Source organism: Mercenaria mercenaria, chromosome 19 (genome assembly GCF_021730395.1).
Source record: "Mercenaria mercenaria strain notata chromosome 19, MADL_Memer_1, whole genome shotgun sequence".
Taxonomy (NCBI): Eukaryota; Metazoa; Mollusca; class Bivalvia; order Venerida; family Veneridae; genus Mercenaria; species Mercenaria mercenaria.
In genome coordinates, this window is record NC_069379.1 from 27,438,585 (window position 1) to 27,458,357 (window position 19,773).

A 19,773-nucleotide genomic window follows, 5' to 3' on the forward strand; every position below is an offset into this window, starting at 1 on the left:
GGCGTTTTGACAGTCAGTTCGAAAACTAAAAAAAATTTTATTTACAAAGTGATGAGAGTGATGAGAAGTATCTATATATGAAGATGATGATGTGAGGAAAAAAAGTGACATGCCCCAATATTCAGACCTTTTTTTTTCCCTAGTAGTGCATCAACAAAGAGTGCCCGACAGTGAAAACTGTAAAGGAAAAAAAAAATGTCACATGACCCCCCCTGAAAACTTTGAAAAGGGGCCCAAAAGAATGGCAAAAAAAAACTGTCAGCTGCCAAAAAGGTTTGTAAAATTTTGATGGAGTTGAAATTTTTTAAATTTTGTTTCATTTCTGACTGAAAAAGTGTTAAAAAAAGGTGGTTGGGAATTTTAATTGTACAAAAAGGGAATTCAAAAAGTTTTTTTTGGGGAAATTTTAAAAATAAAAAGCACCTTTTAAAAGTGTATTAATTAAAGTTTAAGGAAAAAGTACATTTTTTTATATAAACAGTAAAAAGTTATTCTTCTTAAGTTGATTCATTATTTGAACGTGTTTTTTTAATATTAAATAGTTACTATTTTGGGAGTAACTTATTTTAAAGGCTGACGTTGGAGAGAATAAGAAAAACTTGCCCCCACCAGGTTGTTAGTAGTTCATTGGAAAGGCAGAAACTAGTCATTTAGGGAAGATTATCTGAAATGAAAAGGGATTAATCACACTTGGTGTATTTGAGGGAGATGGAACAGTGGGTTTCCTTGGAACCTTGTGTTAAAAAATTAAACCAGGGTCATGGTTTACGTTTTTTCGCTTAAAGAACACCGCTTTTTAAGAACCTGCTTATAAAACTCATTCTACAATCGGGGTTTCTTTTTTTAAATTTATTGTAGACATCTTATAAAATGTACCCTCTTTTGAACTGGATAATGGGGTCCCATTAAGCGTTAAAAATGAATTTGTATGTAAGTAAAAATTACTACTTGGTAAAGAGCCGTGTTTGGGTGCTTTACCGGTATTATATTGGCATGCTAAAAAACCAGGGGGGTGCTAGAATTTTTAGCATCTACTGTATCCTGCATTTTTCCCTTTACTAACTTTAAAAAAGTCTTCTGGGGTTGCTGATGGTAGAGACTAAAAAAACCTTTCGACAGTGCATTTTAAAAAATTGCTGAACAGCATCTTGTTTTCAAATGAACTTTCTCTGTTGTGAAATCATTAACATTATTCAGAATTGTTTTCCCTGATGTTAAATGATTTCTATTTTTCCTTTATTACAGTCAATTGGGGTTCAATACATACATGATTTGATGACCTATATATCAACATAACCAATGAAGATAAATTAAAACAAATAAAACGACTTTGCATCAAATGATACACCAGAGCAGTTTTAATGAACAAAAGATTATTAATTTTGATCTATTGATAGATTGACATGCTTCCTCTTACACAGACTTTCAGATTTAAATTTCATATATTTGTTTTGCTAGAATCAAAGATATACATAATTCTATAGTTCTGAAATGAACAAGGTATGGTCTGTAGCTGGCTGTAGTAGGTTTGTAGGCAAGTGTAAACTTATACATTTATCAAAATTCAGTCCTTATCTGTAAATATATTCAATGATCAAAATGCAGCCTGTAGTGTTTTATTTTTGTGCTGTAAAAATATGCATTTTAATAGATACCTATTTTTTAAAACAAAAACAGAAGCAGGTTAATGGTAAACATTCCCAATTTTTTACTTACAGGTATTAAAGCCAAGCAGAAAAACCCAAAGGAAAGCCATGCGATATGTTAATTCGTTACCCCCCCGACAAGAGAGAGAAAAGGTGATGTTTTTGGAGTTCTTTTCCAAATAAACTACATACAGGGAAAAGCACAGATAGCAATGAAAAAATTTTCTGAAGCAGATACAGCTCTTGCAAAGTAACCGTTTTTTTATGCCCAATTTGAAAGTGAAAAAAAAAGTAAAACATGTTAAATACACCAAAAATCTAAACTTGCGACTACCCGTATGTGGGGGCCCGGAGTGGGCTTAAACCTTTTCTCGATAGAAACTCCATTCCCTCTGCCTTTACAAGTAGAGTGCACCAAATGCACCTAATCCACCAATTGTAAATTTTAAGGTCTTAAAAATTTTTGAAATTCTTGAATAAATTTTTCCCCCAACATTACATTTTGAGAGTTTTTTCTCTACCCCCACTGCTCCCCCACCCCCATTCAAAATCATTTGTTTAAGGACTAAAAAATCAAAATTAGAGGAAAATTTTATGAAAAGTCATGCAAAAAGGGCCCCTAATTTTTTTGCCTTTTATTTTTTCTAGGCTAAAAAAAATGGTTATTATTTTTTTGCCCCCAAGGGGGCATGTAGTTTTTTAACCGCTTCGGTCTGCAGTCTGTCATCGTCTGTCCCCAATTTTCGTGTTCGGGCCAACTTTGTCATCCGGATGGATTTTCAAAAACAGCGTGAATGTGTACCCCGTAAGACGATGTCTCGCGCAAAGACCCCGATCCCGGGCCAAAGGGCGGTCCACTTTGACGTTTTAAAGGGTATGCATTGATGGGCCTGTCCGGTCCATATCTTTGTCATCGATGGATATATTTTCAAAACCTTAGCATGAATGTGTACCACGTAAGACGAGTGCGCGCGCAAAAGACCCAGGTCGTGCCAAAGGCAAGGCACCCTTTGGTTTAAAAGGGTAGTGCATTGATTTGGGTGTCCGGTCCCTATCTTTGCATCCATGGAGGATTTTTAAAAAAATTGGCATGAATGGTACACAGTAAGACGACGGTCACCGCAAAACCCTGTCCTAGCTCAAGGCAAGGTCAACTTAGCGTTAAAAGGGTAGTGCATTGAGGGGGGGTCGGTCCATATCTTTGTCATCCATTGATGGATTTTTAAATAACTTGGCAGAATGTGTACCCCGAAGACGACGGTCGCGCGCAAGACCCAGGTCCGTACTCAAAGGCAAGGTACATTTTAAAGTTAAAGGCATTTTCATGATAGTGATTTGATGGGCGTGTCCCGGTCCATATCTTTGTCTTCATGCATGGATTTAAAAAAACACGCATGAAGTGTGGCCCTTAAAACGACATTTCGCGGCAAAACCCCCGCTCCGAGGTCAAAAGGCCTAAACTTAACATGGCCATAACTATTATTTAAAAGGGCCCCGGGGGGATGGTATCCTATGGAGACAGCTTTGTTTTTAAGCCAATGATTGCCCATTGAGAGGTAATGAAATGTGCAAACATCTCTCACAACCCCTGGCATTTTTCCGGAAACGAAAGCATTCATAAATTAATTTGAAGGAAATTATACCAAAGGAACAGAAGTATATCATGTCCGGGATGGGCTAAACCCTTTTTTTAACCCCACTTGATTTTTATGGAAAAAAATTCCCAAAACTTTTTTTATTGGGGCTTGTCAGATTTGCAAGGTCAGCAAACGATTTTATTGTAAAGAGTGAGAACAAATTTTCATAGGGAAAAACCCTTTTTATAAAATAAATTAATGTTTTATTTTTTTTTTTTCCAAAAGGCTGCCTACAAGACAAGCAAGGCTTAATGTTAACTTACCCACACTTAATTCAGCTCCCATGGAAAGGTTTGATAATGTTTTGAGAGGCATGGTATCTGATGCTGTTAATAAAATAAATTTTCTTTATTTAAAAGAATATATTTTTTTGTCATTTTATCTCCCCAGAAAGTTTGTATTACCCTCATTGCTCACGATAATAGTTGATGTATTGTAGGCTGATAGGGCCTACCAGGCGTGTTCCAAGCTCTCGTGTGTAACAGAGATCAGTGTGATGATATGGAAATAAAATTGCACAGAATCCGCGAGGTAACTTTTTTTTTCTTATGGGGAATTTTTCTTTCTTCCTGCTAAAGGGTACACAGGAGGGTTTACTTTCATATCAGTTTTAAAAAAGAAATTAAAAAAAAGGGAAGGGTTTGATTTTCCCAGAAGCCAGGGCATAGCAAACACAGAGGATGCATTGCGAAGTAGGCCCCCCCATAAATGTTTTAATTGATAGATAAGCTTCAGGGTAATATCCATGTCTCACACCTAATCATAGACACAAAAGGGCATTTCTCGGCGAAAATTTCCTTTTATATATCATACTAAAAAAAATATGATAAACAATAATTTTGCAGTTTTGATTTTGGTTAAGAACTAGGCCTTTTTTATTAATATTTTGTTATGTTTGATGCCATTCAGTTTTCTCTTTTTTTTCTAAAAGGATTGACTCGCGCAAAATGAGCCCTATCATCATCTATTGGGGTATTAATTTCTTTTTGAAAAACCGTTTCTTAGATATGCCAAGCATTGAAATAGTCAAGTGCGCTATCTCCTTGAACAGCTCTCGTTTGCTATGTATTCTGATAATGGTAATTTTTGTAGAGCCAGCTTGCGGAAGCGAAGACATACCCGTCCGAATGGCTGTTCAGTGTATTTGCGTGTGTGCGTGCGTGTATGTGTGTGTGCGTTTGTGCGTCCATCCTGATTTGTTTGTCCGGACCATAACTTTGACATGCATGGAGCAACCTTGTTTATATTTGGCATGAATGTTAACCTCAGTGAGACAGAGTGTCCTGCACAAACACATGTTCCTATTGCCCGTGGGCATCTAGTTTATAACATATCTGTAAGAAGTGTAGGACTTCCAGAGGTGATGGTTTTCATTCTTCAATTCATAGATAAAAAATTGTAAGTTTTAGAACATTAAAATCTTAATATAAAATTCAAACTTAATCTTGTTGGTTTTTGTCAGGTTGTCATGGCGACAGAAGAAATATGCGGTTGCAGGATCACAGTATGACAAAGTTATAGATCTTACAAAGAGAAGATATGGGGAGGATGCAATAGAGCTTATACAGCTGTACCAGGAGGGTGGACGTGTATCTTTTATTATATAGTTGCTATGGCAACTGTCTGAAATGCTTAATATTTGATATATGTATGAGACTCAATTACAGCTGCCTTCCAATGAAAGATCAGTATTATATATATATGGTAATGTAATAAGGTTAACTAAACCTTGACTTTATGGGGATGTTATTTAGAATTTCCATAAGAATCTATGTCGTGGCAATTATTATAAGGTGGACTGAGGATGTTACAATGAAATTGTTTAAGACAAAAGCTTAATCATGAAACAACTGTTTGGTACAGTGAAAGTTATGCATTGTTTCAAGAATTAAACTGTGACATATCATGCATCCAGCTCAGAATGAAAATGTATTAATTTTGTAAGAGGTAGCAGAATGTTTAAATCACAAATGATTAATATAACAACTTTTACTTTAGACGAAGTGCAGGCTTGAATTTTTGAGTGATTTGATAACACTTTAAAAAATGTCCAAACTGCTTGCTTTCTTTTCTATAATAAATGATTAGTATACAGTGCTGTCGTCATGTTTCCATAACTTAATAATTGATTATATTGGGCTTGGCAGAGCCTCTCTCTTTTGTTGTTTCTATTTGTCAGCAGATGAATAGTGCAAATGAAGACCCATGCATTGGGTATTGACAAACTTGCACTCCACTTATGTCATCATAAAATGTAGATTTGATGTTTCAGATAGTAAGGAATTTAATGTTACATATATTGAGTTTATTTAAAGAGATATTTCCTTGACGGCAATGAAAGTTGGAACAGTCAAAAGGTAGACTGGCAAATCATGACAAAGCAATAGACATGTTTCTTCAGGCTCATTCTATAGCTGCTGCAAAGTAAGTTTACAAAATCTTTATTTTTTTCTCTGGCTCTAAAGTTTCCAGGTTTCGTTGTTTCTTCAAATGATTTATAAGAGAAGCTTACTCACTTCTTGTTCTTTGCTGTTGCAGTTCTGAAAGGTGATAAAATTTCATTTAGGTTTTATGGATACAATTTTTTGAGTAAAGAAATAGTTGAAACCTCTTGGCCCTGGCTGAAGCATTTTTAAAAGTCTATTACTTATGCTTAGTTCTGGCTGAAACATTTGTAACAGTTCATAATTCATTCTTGGCCACCTTCATAACTTAGCCCTACTGATGCATTTCTAACAGTTTATAACTCTTACTTGGCCCTGGCTGAAGCATTTGTAACATTTCATCACTCATACTTGACCATTCCTAAAGCATTTCTAACATTTCATAATTTATATGCCAACCAGGCTGAAATATTTCTAAAACTTTTTTTGTAGCTACAAATACGCAAGTGAAGAAATAGTTGACACAGCCTTGGCCCTGGCTCAAGCGTATGCAAGCACAGGACGTGAGGAGGCAGAAAGTAAGTACACATTTCTTCACTGGAAAATGCTAAAAATAATACCTCGTGCAACTTTGTATTTTGTCAGTTTTTAAAGCGTGATTTATGAGTTGAATTCTAATGTACATTGTCTTTTGCATTTTGTAAAAATCTGAATTCTCTTGCTTATTAATACTCGAGTTTCTTCATAAGGCTGTTTCATTATCAATTTCAAAACATGAGCCCTAAAGTTTCGAGTACTTTGAAATATTTCATGAAAATAACATGTAGTTTCGTGTTAAACTTCAGAAAGTGTATTCAAATGAGACCTTTACATCGCAGTATTTCGAAATTTCCTATTTGTTTGCTAAACACTCAGTGTATGCCTTAAGGTAGAAAAAAGTTCACATTATCTATGTCCACATCTTTTAAAGACAAAGTGTTGTTAAGGACTGACAATAGAGAAGGGATTTTAGTCATTGACCTCATAGATAGCAAGGAATTAATTGCAGTTTGGAAAATACAGTTTTAACCCCAAATTAATTACTCTGTTTTCATGCATGAATGATTTCAAAATTTAACGACAGAAACAGGTTTACATGTATGTTTATTTTGTTATAAAATTTAAATTTGAATATTCACAATAAGAATTCTGCTTAACATCAGAAGTATTGCTTTATTAAAGTGATTCAGTGTATTACTATACAGTATCTGTATTTTCAACTAAGTACCTTTTTGATATTTACTTTCTAAAAATATACCAGATTTGTACACATAATGTTCTTGACTGTTATACTTCTTTGTTTAACTTTGTACACAGCTTATATCTAATTTAGGGTGTTATAATTAAGTGAGAAATGGTTTATCGTCCAGTGGAAATTGTAAGCCTCTGGTAGTACTGGATTTATAATGATATTTTCACAGGTTCGGCTGAGAGTTACCTTAATGAATGCCTGTCATCCTGTACCACAGTGTATGGACCAGACCATAAAAAGACTTTAGAAGTTCAAGATGAACTGGCTCGGTTGCTTATACGCACTGAAAGGGAAACAGTAAGTTTATACTCGCTCTTCTAAACTAAATCATTTGTTGCACTGTTCATGCTTGTCCTTTGGTTTTTACCTCACCTGAGCACAAAGTGCTAGGGTTAGCTATTGTGATCACTCACCCTCCGTCATCCATCAGTCAACACTTATCTTCAAACGACATCTCCTCTGCTAGAAGATGATAAAAATTGGCCTGGATGCTCCTTTCGTGGCTTTGTTCCAAAATTGTTCGAAGGTTCCACTATGTTGCACATAGGGGCTGGCCATGTTTTAAAACTACACAAGACACAAAGATGGAAGTCAGTTGTTTGCTTGGTTTTGGAATGTATTGGTTAATCTTTGGATTAACTGTGGTGTAGAATTTATCATTGTAGGACAGCTGTTGTATCAGATAGAAAATCTAAACTCACTGCTTGTGTTTGCTAAGCTACTTTTAATTTGGTACATTATATTACATTGTTTAATTCCAATTTAATTTCAGAGTTTTTGTTTTGGTTTCAGCTAAAAATTGTTTATTTTTGCTATAATAAATAATATACTTTTTATTTTAAGTTTCAGTTCTTCTTAGAAATTACCTGAGATTATTTTGAAGTATACTATTTTTCCAGTATAGTTAGTCTTTGTTATGTATGTGTGTGTGTAACTTTATTTACAGGATGCTTTAGAAATGCTACGATCTTCTTTACCACTGAAGAATGAAGTTTACGGAGAATATTCAGAAAATGTTGCTGATACTCATAAACTTATAGCTTCAGTACACCTTGCGCAGGGAAATATTGAAAAAGCTCTCAGAGCATATAAAAAGGTAAGCTACTTTCATTTTGTTGTCGTTACAAATAATCACATACTCTAAAACACAAAACTAATTCTTTTTTTTATTAAAAGCAAATTATTTCTAATTCTGAATGATTACCTGTAAAAGTCAGTGGTCAAGGTCACAGTGACCTTGGGACTAAAAATGTTTTTATGCCCCTTGGGTTGAAGACCTGGTAATGAAAAGTGTTTGAACTGACTGTCCATTCTGTCTCTCCTTCACATTTTCTTGTGTACGCAACTTGTTTATCTATAGCTGGAGAAAGCCTAAACCTAAGGTCATCAAAATTCAAAACCTTTCTCTGTCAGGTGGTCATTATGGCAAAGGTCAAGGTCTCACCATATGAAAATTACATACCTTTACTCAGGTCATTATGTAATGACTTGTGTTTTGCAAATAACTAGTTATTTTGCTTGTTTATTGTATTTCATTTATATATCTGTACCAAAACTCAAGTTATTTACATCTCAACAGTTTTGGTATTTTAAGCTATCTATTTCATTACAGTGCCTCAACATTGAAACACTGGTTTTGGGTAAAAATCATAAGAAGACAAAAGATAGTGAAAGAACGATTGACATTCTCATGGCGTAAGTATCATATCGCTAAATAACATTTGTTTTTTGTCCGGCTTGTTGATTAGGTCTGTCTCGGCAGATAGACGTATAGGCAGATGGATGGGATAATGAGTCTCATGTTAACCTTTTTGTTCACTCAGTATCTAGACAAGTGTTTCACCTATGACCTTGAAACTTTATATGTATGTCGGTCTTGATGTGTACATGACCCCGATTGATTTCAGGTCACTTGGTCAAAGGTCACAGGGACCTGAACATTGAAAATGGTTTCCACTCAATATCTAGACAAGTATTTTTTCTAGGACCTTGAAAGTTCATAGATATGTTGGCCTTGATGTGTATATGACCCCAATTAATTTTAGGGTCACTAGGTAAAAGGGCAAGGTCACAGGGACCTGAACATGGTAACGCCCCATGTGGTTCTAGGATGATCTGTGTATGAAAAGAATTGGAACCACTGCCTTACCCTTGCATGATCGTAAGAGGTGACTAATAGGGTCTTAACACTTGGTTTTGCAGTAACTCTGTGATTCCAGCAGGTATGCAGATTTTGATTCCATACCTCATGTTTTTATTTCGATGTAAATGAGATGTGGAACCAAAATTTGTAGTCCTGTGTAGTCCTATACTGTGTTGGTGCGCCGTAAAACGCAAATAAATAAATAAATGAACATGGTAACCTTTTTGTTCACTCAATATCTGGACAAGTATTTCACCTAGGACCTTGAAACTGCATAGGCATGTTGATCTTGATGTGTAAATGACCCCTTTTGATTTTGGGGTCACTGGGTCAAAGGTCAAGGTCACAGGGACCTGAACATTAAAAATAGTTTCTGTTCAATATCTGGACAATTATTTCACCTAAGACATTGAAACTTCATAATGTGTATATAATACCTGTAGATTTTGGGATCACTGGGTCAAAGGTCAAGGTCACAGGGATCTGAACATTGAAAATGGTTTCTGCTCAATATCCGCACAAGTATTTCACCTAGGACCTTGAAACTTCATAGGCATGTTGGTTTTGGTGTGTACCTGACCCCATTGATTTCAGGGTCAAAAGTTAGGGTCACAGGGACTTAAACATCGAAAATGTTTTTTTTAACTTTTATTTTTTACACCAATTTATCTATTCATTTTCTACCTGTCCATTTCTTTTTTTCCCTTTTTCCTTTGATATTGCTTTTTAATTTGGGGGTTATTTGTTGTATGCCATTATTAGAACCTTAACTCATTTTCACCTAATTTAGAAAACCGGGCCAAAATGCCGTCTGGCGTTAGCTGCTTGTTAATGTAAAGTTGTATGTAAAATGGAAACCAGGTCTTGTTTGCATTAATTTTGATCTGAGAAAGGGCTTTGATGAATACTATGAGTTTATTTGTCTATTCAAAAAGCTTTTGTATTTCTAATTTTTGGTTAAATTTATTTTTAATAGAAATTCAGGTTGTTTGTAAATGTGTTAAGTACTTGTCATATCATGTTGTTGTTTTGATTTGATTTCAATAAAACTGTCCCAAAGTATGAAATATTAATAATTGCTGCTTTGCATTTTTTCTCACTTTTTATATCCTGTGAAATAGAACATAATATGGGACCACCTGCAGTGTGCGAGTGGCATCTGCTAAAATTGTACGCTCTTAAACTTTAGCAGTTCATATCCATATTTACCAAACTTATTCACAATGTTTATGAGCACAGTAACTTGGCCAGGATCACTAATCAGCTGGATCCTTCAAGTTGTATCTGGAGTTATGGCCCTTGAAATACTTAAAATTATGAAAATTTACAATGTCAGCTCTCCGACTTGACCAGTTCTTATCCAGTGTTCACCAAACTTGGTCACAGTGTTTCTAAGTATAAATATCTTAGACAAGTTATTTAACCAGCAAGATATTCACAGTCACTCTTGAGTTATGGCCCTTGAATTACTAAAACTTGCAAATATTAACAGTGTCCTCTTAACTTAGCAGTTCTTATCCATGTCCACCAATCTTAGTCAGATTTTTTACTTGTATATTGACTTAGAAAAGTTTGATAACCAGCCAGATATTCTTTGCCACTCTTGAGTTATGGTCCTTGAATTTGTTGCAAGTAAGAAAATTGAAAACTTCTCTACACAAAAGTAGAGTATTTCAAAGGTAAAAAGTTATTGCTGTGATGAATGTGTTTTGCAACAGTATGCCAGTCTTGCTCATTTTCTGGTTGTTTTTCTCAAAACATGTATATGACATTACAGGAGTCCAGGACTGTCCAAAAAGTTTGTTTTGAATAAAGAGGACGAGTTAAAGAAGCGCCCAAGGTTCAACAATTTTTCAAAGTCTGCAAGATAACGTAAGAACTTACAGGAATCATTTACAGCATCGACTATGTAATTTAGAACTAGTTTGAAAGATGTACAGTGTACAGAATAATTGTTTAAAAATTGGATAATAATGGAGGTGTCTGTTGAAGCATATGAAAAAAAGACTGTATTTCATAAATATAATTCTAATATGCTTGTTTCTGTTAAAACACGCTTGTACTAAAATGACGTCACGTTAACTTGGGACAGCGTCAATGTTTTTGTTGCAACCAAGAAAGAGAGCTACTATATTTTATGTACTGTTTTATATTAAGGGCATGCGCGGATCCAGGGTTGGGGTCCGGGGGTCCAGACCCCCCCCCCCCCCGCCCCTGGGATTTTGGAATTTAATGTAAATACCATTAATTTTAATGTTATTTTGTATAAAAGTGTACTAGGACCCCCTCTGGCAGAAAGCATAGAATTTGGACCCCCTCTGACAGAAAATGCTGGATCCGCATATGAAGGGAACCTTAGTATCAGAATAATACACCCTTTAGAAATTATTACATGGACGTATAACCTCTTTCCGTGTATTATTTATGTTAAAACACGTTTTTTCTATACACCATTTCTTAACTTATACCAGTAATGAAACAAATTATAGGATAGATAATTGGTATGTACTAATTTTGGTATTAGTACCTAGTAGCTGACACTTTTGCAAATTTATCATTGTGTATTAAACTTAAAAAAGACAGGTATTGGCAAATATACTGTCTGTCTGTTATTTGTCAAGAGGAGAGATGGTAGTCCCACTGAAAAACTAAAAAAATCTTGTTAAATGCACCTAAATATTTAGTGGCATCATTTTTAACGATACTGAATATAAAAATACAGTAAGGAACAATTTTGTTAACTTTTTTTTATTAGACCTGAGCAATACTTGAAGAAATTATTTACATTCTTATGGTTGTTATCATTTAGCATTGGTAATAGTGTAGTGATGTAAATTTACAGATAGTATATTTATGTACGTAAATGGTTGTAGAATTCACATAAAGCAGTTCTTGTTTATGGTACAAGTTGTTTTGTAGGTGAATTTTAGGAACAGTTATGACATAAACTTCATTCTTTTTGTTAAGTAAATATATACTTTTTTTGTATTTGTACAGTCAAATATACTGTAAAATAAGAAAATTTAATTTTGCAACAAGTACTATTTGTAGAGAAATAAAGTGATTATGCTGAAACATTCTTTATGTATTTGTTTCCAACTCAGTTGTAAAAAGCAGGACCTAAATTGCTAGCCAGTGTATACTTTGGCAGCTGATGGCAAATGATGCTTGGTCCTGTGTGGTTCTGGATGACAACATACATATGGAAAGAATTTGAACCACAGCCATACCTTTGTTTGGTCGTATGAGGTGACTTATAGGGTCTGGACACTTGGTTTTGCTGTATCTCTGTGATCCGGCTTATAGTTTTATCTCGATGTAAATGAGATGTGAAACCAAACTTTCAGTCCTGTAGGTGCTATATAATTTGTACAGTGTTGGTGTGCCCATAAAACCCAAATCAAATTAAATCAAATCATATCAAATCATCAAAAAAAAAAGATAAATGAATAAAAATGGCAACCAGATTGTGTAGTAGCAGTTGCAAAAATGTCTACTGTACAAATTTAGAAAGGCTTCTTGTCAGAAACTGTTGGCACGGTTTTACACGAATTATCCATTACTATAATATTGTTCAGATTATCCTTATCCTCAATAACACGGTGCCTAAAGTGCTTTTCATTTTCACCTATATGTATAAAGTGAATCTTAATACTTCGTCAGAAACTGCTAGCCCGATATTAAAGTTATTAAACAGAAATGTTTCTGGGGGTGACCCTCTATAAAGCACATTATAATTGCAATTTCCTCAAAAACTACGACCACCAGGGACCGTCGTCAATATTGTGTCGAAATTTTAAAAATCTTGGCAGAAGCTGTTGACACGACCTTGGATCTAATCATTTGACAAATGGTTGGTAGATATTGTTCAGTTTATTCTGATTTATCAAAAACATGACCACCAGTGGGCGTGGTTGCTTTACTCAACAGGTAAAAAGTGGAAACTTCAAAAATCTTTCCAGACACTGCTGGTTTGATTGCACAATAATTTACATAGATATTCGTTGGGTGACCATCAAATTAATCACATAGAGAAATCTTCAAACAACTTATCCTTCCAAACCGTTGGTCTAATTCTTAAATGAATTCACAGAAGTTTCCTTTGGTGGTGACCTTGTCCCAAGATGTTAAGTTTATTTTGATTTCTCTAAAACATGTCAACAAAGGGGCTTTGTTGATTTTCCGTTTATTTATATAGAATCTAGCACGAAATAAAAAAAAACATCTTGCCTGAAATTAGCCCAATCGGTATATTTTTGGCTCGACTATACGAAGTAGAGAGCTGTCCTCGACCCGGTGTTGGCATCTTGCGCACACAACTTTGTTCAAGTGTTGATGCACTTTCTCTTTATCTCTTTAATTACTTGATAGATTTGTTTCAAATTATTCCTCATCATCACCCACATCATACGGCATAAGGGCCATAACTCTATCAATATTTCATGACATATCCCCCGTTTTACCGCCGGCATAGCTCAGTAGATAGAGCGTTGGTCTACGGATCGCGGGGTCGTGAGTTCGATCCTCGGGCGGGATGTATGTTCTCCGTGACTCTTTGATAAACGACATTGCGTCTGGGATCATTAGTCCCCCACCTCTGATTCATGTGGGGAAGTTGGCAGTTACTTGCGGAGAACAGGTTTGTACTGGTACAGAATCCAGGAACACTGGTTAGGTTTACTGCCCGCCGTTACATGACTGAACTACTGTTGAAAAACGGCGTTAAAGCAAAAACAAACAAACAAACTTTGAAATTTAGGTCAAAGTTTTGGTGCACTTCCACCTTATCTCAGTTATTACTACATGGATTTGATTCAAACTTAAACAGATTGTTCCACATCATCACTCACTTAATATGACATAAGGTTCATAATTCTGGTGTCAAGTGTTCATGAATTATGCCCACATTTCACTTAATATCTTAGGTAAATTCTGACACATTTTCTCTGTAGAATCTACAATGTATTTCTGTAGATTTCTATTATAAAAGAGATCTGTTAAAACTTTAAATGATTGTTCCACATCATCACCAACGTCATTTGACAAAGGGTCATAACTCTAGAACCAATACTCAGGAATCATCCCGCTTTTTTAGGTTGATTTTCGAACACTTTGTTATCATGGTTATTACTTATTCTAACACGACCAGCAAATAACCTACATACATGTAGAGCAAAATCTATCTCGGGTTATTTAAGAAATAATAAGTTCCCAAACGTGGTTTATCGTAGAATAACCCGAGTTTTTCGTTCTTATGCGTAAGAATATATCACGAAGGCCGTAGGCCTGAGTGATATATTGTTTCGCATAAGAACGAAAAACTCGGGTTATTCTAATGATAAATCACACTTGGGAACTTATTATTTCGATTCTAACACGACATACTAGTATCAACAGTGTTAGAAAAAAATGGTAACTACTTTTTACGACCGCGCAACGCACCTGGATCGGATGACGTCATTGCACGCGAGTGGTATATTGCAGAATAACCCGAGATAGATTTTGCTCTACATGTATGTAGGTTATTTGCTGGTCGTGTTAGAATCTGCAATATACCACTCGCGTGCAATGACGTCATCCGATCCACGTGCGTAGCACGGTCGTAAAAGGTAGTTACCATTTTTAGCTCGACTATTCGAAGAATAGTCTAGCTATTCTACTCACCCTGGCGTCGGCGTCGGCGTCGGCGTCGGCGTCACACCTTGGTTAAGTTTTTGCATGCAAGTACATACAGCTATCATTTAAAGGCATATAGCTTTGAAACTTATTTATTCTTTTTCTAGGTCAATTACCAACCTCACTGGGTCAAGTTCCATAACTCTAACATGTATTTTGAGCAAATTATGCCCCCTTTTGGACTTAGAAAATTCTGGTTAAAGTTTTACATGCAAGTTACTATCTCCAAAACTAATGCAGATATTGAATTGAAACTTCACATGTGTCTTCGAGGTTATAAAACTAGTTGATAGCACCAAGTCCCATAACTCTGACCTTCTTTTTGGGCCCAAAATTATGCCCCCTTTTGTACTTAGAAAATTTTGGTTAAAGTTTTGCGTGCAAGTACATACAGCTATTACTAAAAGGCAATATAGATTGAAACTTATTTTTTCTTTTTCTAGATCAATTACCTACCTCACTGGCCAGTCCCATAACTCTGACATGTATTTTGAGCAAATTATGCCCCCTTTTGGACTTAGAAAATCCTGGTTAAAGTTTTACATGCAAGTTACTATCTCCAAAACAAATGCAGATATTAAATTGAAACTTCACATGTGTCTTCGGGGTTATAAAACTAGTTGATAGAATCAAGTCCATAACTCTGACATGTATTTTGGGCAAATTATGCACCCTTTTGGACTTAGAAAATCCTGGTTAAAGTTTTGCGTGCAAGTACATTACAGCTATTACCAAAAGGCATATAGCTTTGAAACTTATTTATTCTTTTTCTAGGTCAGTTACCAACCTCACTGGGTCAAGTTCCATAACTCTTAACATGTATTTTGAGCAAATTATGCCCCCTTTTGGACTTAGAAAATTCTGGTTAAAGTTTTACATGCAAGTTACTATCTCCAAAACTAATGCAGATATGGAATTGAAACTTAACATGTTTCTTCGGGGTTATTAAACTAGTTGATAGCATCAAGTCCCATAACTCTGATATGCATTTTGGTCAAATTATGTCCCGTTTCGAACTTAAAACTCTTTTGATATTTAACATTTTGGGTAATAATTTCCTGCTTCTGTGACAATATTTCGAATAGTCGAGCTTGGCTGTCTTACGGACAGCTCTTGTTCTAACACTTTTAATGCTAATATGTCGTTTTAGAATCGAAATAATAAGTTCCCAAATGTGATTTATCGTAGATTATTCTATACCTATTTTATCTATCCAATCGCGAACGTTCATTTGCAACACGTGACCGTACAATATATTACGGTATTTGGATGCACGTGCGTACAAAAATCCTGTATTTTCTGTATTTGGACGCACGCGCGTACAAAAAATCCTGTATTTTCTGTATTTGGACGGTTCAACAGTCCCATGTTAAACATACGATAAAGCCCGAAACGCGTGAAAATGTTCCGAAAGTAAATCGGATGAAGTAGGCGCTCTATGTACAGGGTTTGATTATGCGTCTTGAAATCTGGATTTAATTTGAGTTTTTTTGTTTTTGTTTACAACACACAAAAACGATTCAAGGGATAACAATGCTATCTGATGCAGATATTAAAACGTTCGTTAATAATCAAAAACTTAAAAATACAGTAAAAAGGATCATCAGATGTTGGAATATTTGAAAAGTCGCTTAAAGAAGCCGTTCCGGACGAAACCTAGAAATTGGTATCAGCCCTGACTGTCTGAATAGCTACCTCAGTTTTTATTTAACGGTTAAGAAACAAAATGGAGAAGATTATGAATGGCAACGGACGGGCGGTCAGCATCTAAAACATGTCTGCTCTATAATTCAGTTTTGGTCGGATCTTCACCAAACTTGCGGACAATGATTGTGGGCATTACATCTCGGCCAATTTTGATAACCGGCAGCCAAATTGTACCAGGCACTCTTTGATTATAGTCCTTGAATTACTCGAAAAACAGGGAATTTAGCCTTGTCCGCTCTTTTTAGTCGAATAGTTTTCATCCGATCGTCACTTGCTGACAATGTTTGTTGGCATATAATATCCCAGGCTCAGCCAAGTATTATTACCACCTAAATCGCCAAATAGCCATTGTAGGGAGGTTACACCAATACCTTTTTAATGATGATACGCAGAAAAAAAACAACATTCAATGAATTACGTATTTTACGTATGAAGTGAAATAAATATAGAATAAAAAGGTTATTTAAGGTCTAACTTTGTTCTCTATAATATATATTTGCACTCATACCAAGCTGGGAAAAACTAGAAAAGGCAGTAATACAATACTCAGTGAAACATTTTTAATTTGAACTATATTATAGTAAGATAAAATAGAAAATAGATATAGAATAAAAAGGTTATTTAACATTGTATTGTACAATACGAGATATATTTGAGTAGATAGATACATGGGTTTTTTGGCATTTTAACCCCCCCCCCCCTGACCCCTTGTCCCTATTCTATAAGTGGACTTTAACCTTACCCTAAACTTAAAATACTAACTTGGTACCTTTGATACCCTGAAAATCTTTTAAATCTTTAGTTAAACCGAATGAAAACCTTTGGTTTAACCAAAAAAAGATTTAGTCTTTGGTCCGGACTGACCCCTTGTCCCTATTCTAAAAAATCCAATGCCGACCAATTTAAAAAATAAGAAAAAACAGGTTTTCAGGTTGCTTTAACTTGACAAAACCTTACCAATTAACAAAAATGAGAACAAAATCTAAAAGTATTAAAAATAATTAACTATAAAATGTACCTCCTGTAATATTACTTCCGAATTTCTTATTTATATACTAACTATTATACCGCAGTTAAACAGACGATTTATTGTCGCATTCCTTTTATCAGCTGTTATTTGTAATAATCAATAAAGCGGCACCGGTGCATTAAACCAATATTTGTTTAAAGTTGTTGATATTGATAAACTTGAAAATGACACCGGTGTTGATAAATAGTTTTTGTTCAAACAGTTTATTGAGAATTACGCTGTAATCCGTCTGCACTTAATGACCTTAGTATAGAACGTTTTGCAGACGACATATGTGTCAGTTTTTGTTGAAACAGTTTATTGAGAATTACGCTGTAATTCATAAAAAATTTTTAAAAACATTAAAAAGTATAGATTATAGCTTTGTAATTTGGTGACACACGTGTGTTTACAATCAATATTATAAGTTAAAACAGACGATTTATTGCATTCCTTTTAAGATAAACATATATCGAGGAGTTGTTTATACAACATATTTGATCTTATTTTCAATTAGTAAGTATATTATCAGGGTACACATAGTAATTAAACCTTTAATCCAAAAGGCTGTTTCTATCATAGGATACAGGTTCATCTGATATGTAGAATTTGATGTAACTGCCCATCAAAAGCATAAATGTTAATTCTGTAAATGCTGAATCGTCATACGGTGAATATCAAACATTGTTCCTTGTTTTAGATAAATTTTAATTTTTTTCTTATACATAGATATTAACTTATCAGTATCAAAGTCCTCAGCTGCCTCAGCTGTTATATTTTACATTATCAAATATACCAAAAAGTAAACATCATCCTGAGGCCTATTATTTCGCCACCTAAATATAAAATGTGATATTGGGCTTTTAGTCGGTTTATACGGTTCACACCCGGGAGCTTGCACCCTTTAATAAAATCTTAATATCTATTATATAAGTTCCGGTTTTTTTGACTATAAACACACCACTCAAAAGCATAATCTAGTACATCTATTTTATATTCTTGGTTTATGCTTATAAAATCTTTATAATCTAAGATAATTCCAGGTCTTATTTCAAAATATTTAAATAGTTCAGATCGGCCATATTTTTATATGTTGAATGTATCCAGGCACCACGACGGTCGAAATACTTTTTCATTTGTATGTAATCAAAAGTATGATTATAATAGTATCAAAGAGAAACGCTTCATGTCTCACTTCCTCTACCCTTTTTTCTATTTTCCTGTCTTTCTTTTTAAGTTTAAGAATTATTTCAGCTAAATCATCAACTCGTTTTGTTGTAGCAACTTCAGAAGCAGATAAATTGTCAACAGTAGCCTTTGTTCTAGCTAATTGTGTTTCTTGTTTTAAGAAAGCATCTTTTACTTCTATAATTTTTTTCCCAATTATTTGAATATTTTTCATCATTAGTAGCAATTTCTTCGACATTAGCGGTTATTGCTTTAGTATTAGCAGTAAAATTTCTTGGGTATTAGCAGTAATTGATTCTTCTTGTTTAGCTGATATTTCAACTACAGAGTCCAAATCATTTATTATTTTTTTTAATTTTATCATTAATTTGATTATTAAATTCATTAATATCTTTTTGTAATAAACCTTTAAGTTTACTTAACTCTTCGTACTTTATATTGTGACTTGCATCAACATTATTAATCAGGTCTACAAGTTGTTTCTTCAAATTTTCTATCTGATTATTAACTGTGTTAATTGCTTTAGTATTAGCAATAATTGCTTCAGTATTAGCAGTAATTAACTCTCCTTGTTTAACTGATTTTTCAACTACAAAGTCCAGTTCATTTTTATGTTCTTCAACTTTAGCATTAAGCTGCGTCATATCTTCTTGTAATTTTTTGTAATATTACTTAAGTCTGCATACTTTAAATTATGACGGTTGTCAACAATACTAATCCAATTTCGAATTTGTTTTTTAAAGTCATCTATTTAGAATTAATTTCTTCTTTAAAATCCTCTAATGCTGTGTCATGATCATCACCTCTTTGTGAAGCTGCCTTTTCCAATTCAGATTTATATTCTGCAAGTTTATTTGAAATTAATTCTAATAATCTTTATGCTTTTTTTCAGTTTCAGTATTTAGTTTATTTATTTCTGTTCTGATTTCTAACTGATACATATTTTGTAACTTTTTCTCAGCTTCAATAATCTTGTCTTTTTGTTCTTCATGTTTTTAATCATACTATCTTTTAATTCTTTAATTTGGGTGAATAAAATGTTTAAATTAACTCGAAATACTTCTTTTATGTTATCATCTGTCAAATCTGATT

General features: G+C 34.3%; 1 protein-coding gene across 1 annotated transcript; it reads left to right on the plus strand.

The window, feature by feature from the left end:
• The first annotated feature begins 241 nt into the window (after positions 1-241).
• Positions 242-12,176, plus strand: LOC123542317 (tetratricopeptide repeat protein 23-like). The gene is made up of 8 exons (XM_053531251.1): positions 242-273; positions 4,746-4,872; positions 5,625-5,707; positions 6,160-6,245; positions 7,128-7,255; positions 7,905-8,054; positions 8,571-8,653; positions 10,879-12,176. The coding sequence occupies exons 1-8, from the start codon at positions 242-244 to the stop codon at positions 10,970-10,972; spliced, it is 783 nt and encodes a 260-aa protein (XP_053387226.1). The 3' UTR covers positions 10,973-12,176.
• Positions 12,177-19,773: the final 7,597 nt, after the last annotated feature.

What these genes read in the sequence shown, in the direction of transcription:
- LOC123542317 (XM_053531251.1), top strand. Translation starts at nt 242, where the DNA reads ATGGCAAAAAAAAACTGTCAGCTGCCAAAAAG. An exon ending in AGGACGTGAGGAGGCAGAAA is followed by an intron (nt 6,246 to 7,127) that starts GTAAGTACACAT and finishes ATATTTTCACAG; the next exon opens with GTTCGGCTGAGAGTTACCTT. An exon ending in TACGCACTGAAAGGGAAACA is followed by an intron (nt 7,256 to 7,904) that starts GTAAGTTTATAC and finishes CTTTATTTACAG; the next exon opens with GATGCTTTAGAAATGCTACG.